Source organism: Pavona decussata, unplaced genomic scaffold, assembly GCF_977016875.1.
Source record: "Pavona decussata unplaced genomic scaffold, jaPavDecu1.1 SCAFFOLD_14, whole genome shotgun sequence".
Taxonomy (NCBI): Eukaryota; Metazoa; Cnidaria; class Anthozoa; order Scleractinia; family Agariciidae; genus Pavona; species Pavona decussata.
The window spans coordinates 184,607-192,926 of NW_028145437.1; the positions used below are offsets into that span (position 1 = coordinate 184,607).

At 37.9% G+C, this 8,320-nt stretch overlaps 1 protein-coding gene across 2 annotated transcripts; it reads left to right on the forward strand.

Moving 5' to 3' along the window:
* The first annotated feature begins 2,926 nt into the window (after positions 1 to 2,926).
* Positions 2,927 to 7,928, forward strand: LOC146487546 (uncharacterized). Of its 2 annotated transcripts, none has more exons than XM_085129579.1 (8): positions 2,927 to 3,064; positions 3,246 to 3,307; positions 3,485 to 3,659; positions 3,921 to 4,010; positions 5,256 to 5,744; positions 6,065 to 6,154; positions 6,266 to 6,334; positions 6,478 to 7,928. In XM_085129579.1, the coding sequence occupies exons 2-8, from the start codon at positions 3,260 to 3,262 to the stop codon at positions 6,894 to 6,896; spliced, it is 1,380 nt and encodes a 459-aa protein (XP_084985705.1). In that variant the 5' UTR covers positions 2,927 to 3,064; positions 3,246 to 3,259; the 3' UTR covers positions 6,897 to 7,928. The 2 variants fall into 2 exon arrangements, with proteins under 2 accessions (XP_084985705.1, XP_084985710.1); XM_085129584.1 differs by having other exon boundaries at positions 2,966 to 3,059.
* The last annotated feature ends 392 nt before the right edge of the window (positions 7,929 to 8,320 follow it).

Sequence of the window (8,320 nt, forward strand, 5' to 3'; positions counted from 1 at the left end):
TCAGATCATAGGCTACGGGCATTGTTGCCGCTTTCACATCAGGCCTGTAAATATTTGCTCCAACGAACACGCAATTTTGACATTCCAAAAATAAACACGAAACGTGCAAGATATAGTTTTATTATTGAGTCATGTTTTAATATAAATACTGTTTGAATTAATTTTGGATCTTGTAAATAGCTTTTCGAACTAAATCGAACTTAATAGCCCTTTATTATATGGCATTATTATATATTTAGGTAAATATTTTTTTATTACTTACATTTTAACGGTACGATAAAATCTTCATCTCTCTCTATATATCTCTCATTATGCCCCATTGCAATTTGCAAGCTTTCACATTACCCGCCTCAGGTACATATTTTTAACTTTTTTTTTGGGGGGGGGGGTGGGGGGTAAAGTTTGAGTTCTCAATGAATCACTGACATTTGAATTCATTCATCCAAAAAGAGATGGCAAAACAGAGAAAAACTCTAACCAAATTTTTGCTGAAAAGAAACTTTCAAAGAAACTTAACAAATTCTGTAGCCTGCCAAGTCATGTTATCCAGGGCAAAAATCAGAGTAGGACTCAATGCATTCATCATTTACACAAGGCTAAGAAGTGAGAAACCCGATTTGGGAATGCATTCTCTCACCTCGCACCCTGCATATAAAGGGTAAACGAGGCCATATTAAGAGAGTGGCTTCTGATTCCAACAGTTGATGAGATAATGCAGAGAATGAATGGCAGCAAAGAGTTTAAAGTATAAGCTCTACTTAAAATGGGGTTACCATCTGACACCTAGTTCAAGGGAGATAATTTTTGACATTCGTGTGGGCTGTTCAGATATAAGAGACTATTGTTTGGAGTTAACTCAGCCTCAGAACAGTACAAGATCAAGATAGCACTCACAGGATAGATGGACAACAAGAAAACATCTCATATATGACATTATCATACACGGCAAGGATCAGGTGTCGAACATGACACAAGCTTAAGCCTGCTGCACAGTTTGAGGAAAGAGCTGAACAAACAGCTGCCTTGCAAGGCCATTAGCTCAGCTGTTTCATCACATGTATGGTTGAGTTGTCATGACTTTTTCGCTTCAGGAGGCTATGATTAAGGAAAATATCAGTTGTGTTTGATATTTGAGATTTTGCCTCGCAAGGCGGAAATTCTCAAGAAAAATCAACCACACACTTGACAAAGCAGCTGAGATGATTACTTCATGATGTCTTGCAAGGGGGTTTGCTCAGCTCTTTCCTCAAGTGTGCAGCAGGCCTTAGAGAGAAAGATCAATAGACTTGGGGAACATGGATTGACCCTCAATGCAGCAAAGTCCCAGTTCTGCATGGACAAACTAACATTTGTGGGGATGGTGTTGTCAGGAAATGGAATCAGCTGGGCAGCGGAAAAAGTTGAAACTGTCACCAGCACAAGAGAACCTCGAAACGCGTCAGGGACATGCACCTTCCTGGGACTCGTGAACAACTGCAGCCGGTTCATAGCAATAATTCCAGTGTTACAAAGAAAACTTTGGATTTTCTCTACGACTGAATTCGAATTTCTGAGGCAATCAACGCTTTCGAAACAGATATCCACCAAAATGAACCATTGGGTGGCCCTGACTTCTTGCTAAAGTAATTGTTATGAAATGACAAAAAAGAGATTCATTGTCAAAGTCTGATGATTGTAACTGTTCTTCAACTGTTCGTGCATTAAACCAAGTGACACACCCTCTCCCTCATGCATAACGACTGATAACGGGATTATGCTCAAGTTGTTTGTCTGTCTTTATTCTTTTCTGTCTTAAAATCTTCTTTTTCTGCAACACTTTCAGGTGTGCAGTGCTCAAACCTGACTTCTCTCCATTTTCAACGCACAAGTCCCAATTTATGTAAAGGACTAGCAAACTCCATCATGCTGCTGCTTGTTCTCATTTATATTTGCAAGTTTGGGGCATTCAAATTGAAATTCACCATGCAATTTTGGTGTTCAATGTAGCACAACATTAGTCACCAGGAAGGTATGACCAATGGCTGAGTTTCATGTGGCCACTAAAGTGAATTTCCCTGTCCTCCTTCCTTCAGGGGGTACCTTGATTTTTGACAAGTGACTGTCCCACAGCTGACAGGTGCTGAAAATTCTTACCCCATTTCAGACCTGAAGACATATTTAATTTTATGTCCTGTGTCATTCCTAATCCCCCACCCCCTGCTCTCAAGGTCAAAATTGTTTGTTCTTGCTCCAAATGGTGTATAGCAAAACCTATTGAAACACTTGTTAAAAAATCCAAGCTATACCCTTTGGGGATATAATCGCCTAGGTAAACTCCAGGGTAAATGCCCACCATACCCAAGGTGGGAGGGTGGAGGCGGTGGGTTTAAAAAATATTGGTGAATTAAAAAATCGAAAGCACTGATTTTACCAAAAGGTGACTCCAGGGTAAATAAAAAAAAATGTAAGAGTTTGTATACGCATGATGAATCAAGACTAAAGACTTGCAAAGGATAAGCAAGTGAATCAGTTAAAGCACTATATAAAACAGATGTTTTCTTCCCTACATAACATGTTTTTTTTTTTGTTATTTGAGCATTCTGTACTGTGTTTTATGCTGTCTAAAATTATTCAAATCGTGAGAAAACACCATACAAAGGGAAGAAACAGCGATAGCTACCTTAATCAAAATAATTATTAATATATTAAGTGATTCACTCAATTTCTGACAACGACAGCAACAATAATAGCAGCTAATTACATGTATATTTTTTTTTTTAGAATTTGACATAGCACTTGACATAACATTGACATAACACCCCACTCTACCCCACCGGAAGACTTTAAATTTTCCGTGTTGTGTTGTTGTCATGTTGAGGCCTGGCGATAAGAAATAAACAGCCAATCATATTTCGGTATTTGAGCAGTCGAAAGAGATCTGGGATCCAGATAAACCAACTCATGACATCAGTGTGCTGTGCTCGCCTTGAGGACGGGAAGTGCCAACTTGTTGTCGTTAGAAAAGACGAAATTTTGCCCAGAAGACACAGTTTAGAGTTCATTTTTCGTTCTTAAGACGTGTAAGGTACTTAAATTTGCTCTGAGACAATGATCAGCTACCTTTTTGTGAAATCTAGCGAGTGGTTTGAACGTTTCTGTGTCGCAGTTTCGGGTCGTCATTTCGACTTCCTCATTCGGAAACGTGTGTGAAAGTTTTCCTTTATCAATTGATTTTTACTAATTATTGAGATGATGTTTCTTTTTAGGGATATTCTGGGAGATGACAACCTTGCTGAATTCTGAAAGTAGCCTTCTGGAGAAAATGGAGGTGAGAGTTCGAACTCGAAAGAACGCGAACGGCTCTACGAACGTTAATTTATGCAAACTTCCTTTCAGCACAAATTTTTCTCGCAGAGTTAAGCTTGTTGCTGGCAGCCTTGCTCTCTTTTGCGACAGAAGTGTGAATATCTTTTCATTACTGATCTTCATTTTGTATCTCTTTCAGGTTTTCAACTATCTGACCACCTTTCAGTTTACTCAGTTGACTCAACTGAAGCAGTGGAGTTTACTTCACGCGAACCAGCCAGTTGTTCCACAAGCTACACCAGTACCCGGGTTTGAGCGCCTGATGCTACTTTCAGAGAACGTAGACCAGGATATTTCTACATCAATGAAACCACGTAAGGCCTCTAAGATGATATCGTGACTCTTGCCCGGTCGAAATTGAAAGCTTCCGCTTTTTGGCACGCCCACTCGTTCTTCAAAAGCGGAAAAAAATCCCAAAATTGTGTTACCTTGGCGACATTTCCTTTGACGTCACCAATTGTTAGTGCTAAAATTTTGAAAATTTGAATGACAAAGACAACTTTGGGCTACAAAGATTACTTGAGTTAAATGTTTTTAGGAAAATAATAGGAAATCTTTTTTTGTCTTTCTTTCAGCTTTCGAGTTGACACAGAATTTTGATGCAGTGGATGACCTTTTTGAGGGCCCAGAAGAGGACTCCATGTTTGATTTTAATCCTGAGAAAGGCAAAATAATGCAATCTGTTGTTTCCATTAATTTTGTAAAAGAGTAAACTTGATTTTGTTCCAGGAAAGATTGTTGCCATATCCAGACTTGATATGCATAAAGCTTTGTTTTTTGCATCAGCAGCCCTTTGCTTTGACTGTGGTTCTTGTCCTTTCCAGTGCCAACTCTAGCCAAGCCTTGACTGGTTCCAGCTTTTAAGTGTGGATGAAATCCTCAAGTGTGACTCATTAAGCAATACTTTCTTATACTGACTGTTTCTTAGTATTTTGCAATGTAAGATTCAGGTATTGACTTCAAACCTCAGGTGTCAATGGTCAAAACTTATCAATCAGTTTATCAATGTTACAGTTGGTTATGTTGCAGAATTCTGAAAAATCTAATTTGTAATTTGTTCAAAACAAGTCCCCACTTTCTCTTCTCCATTTTTCACAAAACAGAGAATCCCCAGGGACTTAATAGGGCTTTATATTGTTTCAGTTTTGACCTGAAGTTTTGTTATAAAAGGTTTACTGTAGCAACTAGTTCCTCTTTCTTTCATGTTGTTCCTTTATTTTATTATTATTTTTTTTTCATGGTTCGCACAGGCCTGGAATACTCCTTGAAAAACTGCCAGGTCCTTGAAAACTCCTTGAAAATGGTTTTCTCCTTCTTAAATTTGAAGAAGCAGTGCTTGAATTTTATGAAAAAGGTCTTGAAGACTTGAGAAAACAGCAAATCAAGCTCATTTTAACATCAAAAGGTTGCATTAATATCTAGCATCAGTTGAGAAATGGATTTATAGTCTCTTTGAAAACGGCTAAGGTTTTTATAGCAGGACAATTTAGTGTTTCTTATTCAAAGTTTTCAACCATGCCTTTAATGACTTTTTCCCAGTTGTCTTGTGTAGCCCCCCTCTTAACAGGTAAAGCCATGAGGGAAAATAGCTTGAAGCATGAAATGTATTAACTTTGGTCCTTCTTAAACAAATTGTAAAGATTGCAAAGGAAATAGTTGTTTTCATTTGGTTGAAAGACACTATTTGCACTTTGAGGTATTGTTTTTTGGAGCGACTGTGGAAAATATTCAAATTGTGCCTGTATAATCGGACTCCTTGAATGTTGTTAAAAGTCCTGGAAAAGTCCTTAAATAATAAATTATCAAACCTGTATGAACCATGTTTTTGTATAAGTGGTATTCAGTGTGCTTGATAATTTTCATTGTTCCTTGAATGCCTTAGGGTTACTAAAAATTCTGCCCATTTGTAGATAATCCAGATTTTGATAAGTTCTTGGATGCAGTGCTTTGTGAAGAGAGTCCATGTGCACCCAGCATTACCCCAGTGATCAACAAGGCCAGTAACCAAGCATTTTATGATCTGGTGCACAGTCGACCCAACAGCCCAGTTTACAGTCCAGCGAACATTCCAGTAAGCAGTCAGTCCAACAGCCCAATCGCAAGTCTTACTAACATACCAATCTGCAGTCATGCCAACAGCCTTAGCCACAGTATTCCCAGCAGCCCAAAAAGTGAGTGTAACAGCCCAATCTACAGTCATGCCAACAGCCCAGTCTATAGTCATCCTGATAGTCCGGTTTATAGTCAGGTCAGCAGTCCAGTCCAGAGTTGTCCCAGTAGCCCAATTCACAGTCCACCTCAAAGCCCATCTGTAAGTGAGGCTGGTTCAAACCACTGCAGCACTGACGAGGGAATTGGAAGCCAGAGTGATGCCAGTCAGAGTGACCTTGAATGTGATGGTAAGCAGAGATTGTCAGTAATTTCAGTCTGGAGTTAAAGCTTTTCAATCTGAGAATTGTGGCCATATAATAGTGAATCACCTAATGCTAAATAATGCTAGATAGTGCTAATAATGGGTAAAATAATTTGAAGTTATTTTTAAAAGTTTGAAGTTTTGTTAATTGGTAGCGTACAGAAAACACTGATTGATGTTGTTCTTTCCTTCTAATATCAAATTTGTTGAATGTATATCAAGTAACTATGTGCTGATCACTTTTTTAGGGTAAGGCATCTGGCACCATTTGTTCACATCTAATGAGTTTAGTTTGTATTATTTTAGACTATCTGGATTTGAGTATGGACTCTGCAGTAATATCGTCACCAATATCTGAAGAAGCAACAGACCAGCAGCTTTTACTTGTTAAACAAGGTAGGATTGGCTGTTATTTTTGTGTCAACAATTGCTATTATTGTTAGCACCCGTACCAAGCTTCTCATAGTAATCCTCACTTAAATCTTGATTCTGTTTATTTGTTCTCAGAGCCACAACTTTCACCAATGAAGCCTGGAAGAAGAAAGCGTGGACCAAGACCCCAAGTTAAATATCGAGGTGATTGGAGATTTGTGATGATTCTGCACTTTTCAAGTCTCTCTGTGTAATAACGGACTAAAAGCCTCCAAATAAGTCAACTGTTACACACAAAGTGTTAAGAGGGCTGTTTACTCATGATAATTTTGATTGTGTTGTTTTAGGTGATGGTCCAATGCAGCTTTGGCAGTTCCTGTTGGAGTTACTCATTGCACCTGAGTACACAAACCTCGTCAAGTGGACCCAGGATGAGGATTATGAGTTCAAGATCCTGAAGCCCTCAGCGGTGGCCAAGATGTGGGGTGAGAAGAAAAATAAGCCAACCATGAACTACGAGAAGCTGAGTCGTGGTCTGCGTTACTACTATGGCAAGTCAGTCATTGAGAAAGTTCATGGCAAACGATATGTGTACCAGTTCAAGTGTGACATCCCTAAGATCCTTGGCTATGACCCCATGGCACCAGTTAAATCTGAGGAGGGTGTGGAAGATTCGGTTTGTGGTGAACCAGTAATGTCGCCTGAGGAAGTTGAAGATTTGCTTGTGAACTCTTCAGCTGAAGATGGTTTACTTGCTTTTCTCTAAGTTTTTTTGTTGATACCCAGTGTTGTGTTACTCCTGTGGTAACGTTCTTTGTAGCTTGTATCAAGCAGTCATTTGGCAGTTAGCCACTTTAAGGTGAATCGTATCGATTTGATTCAGAGCATAAATTTTAAGGTGTTAATTATATTGTAAGGCATCTAGAAAGAAAACTATTGGCTTATAAATTAATTTTCATCTTAAAATTTTCATATTATGCATACTATGTACGCAGTAAAAGCAAAGGAAAAGGAAAAAAAAGAGAAAAGCTAAATTCAAAGTTTACAGTAGAGTTGCTCTCTGTGAGTGAATATGTCTAGCACTCCAAGCTGTGATGGTTGTATTAGTTTTAGCAATTTAATAGCATAATTTGTGGCAGTTGTTTTCTAAGAAAGTCACCATATTGGTGGCCGGTTAAAATTCATGTTAAAATAAAGAATGGGATCTTCAAGGTACCGGTAGTTAACATATACAGCTGTATTCTGAGAACGTAAGCAAGATGTCTTGTTAAATTTTTTTTTACAAGCTGTTAGAAATTTTTAGTAGAAACTTGTTTGCTTGGCTGAATTGGAAAATAAACAAAAGAACAAAACGAGAAGTATTTTAAATAAAAAAAACAGGTACCAATAAGTATAAATTTAAGGCAGTGGTGGCAGAGTAGTTTGAACGTTGTTGTCTTGTGTCTGTTTGGGAGGTTTCTTTCAGTTCATAAAGTAAATTAACACAACTGTTAAATTTTATAATATTAAGGTATGAAAATGTGGTTTGGCTATTTGTTGATTCCTAGTTAAGAAATAATGCACTGTATGTTTTGATTCAAACACTGATAATTTTTTTCTGGAAGTGAAAGTGATATATGTTGCTAATCCATAAGAGTTAAAGTATTTGTATAAAAATAATAATCAAACATCAGTTTAATCTGTCCATTCAGGGAACACTTTACAACTAAATTTAAGAATCAAAAGTAAGCCGATTAGATTATATGTGTTAAGAGGTTCTTCTTAGGGTTGTAATAAATAAAGTGTTCAAATTTGTCAACATTGTTGATTTCTTAAGTTATTCACACTTTACCACATCCTGGATGGCAGCAAACCCATTTTGAACAGGAGTGAGGTCCAAAAAGTTGAAGATGACCCACTCCCCCAGTTCACTTACTAACCCAACTTCTTGTCGGTTTCCTTGTTCTCTCTCAGAGGGATCCTGTTTGCAGGCTTTAAAAAGTGACCTGAAAGAATCTGATATTTCTAGGGGTTATAGAAAATGGAGGTGAACTGTGATGAGAAACGGAAGTTCTGAAGGAAATCTGTGTTGTGAGCCCAGGATTGTTTACTGTCATCTCTATGATGTACTATGTATTCAGAGTTGTGAAAGAAATGTGATGGTATATTTCCAGCCTGTTGAATGAATGAGAATGATGATTATTCTAGAAA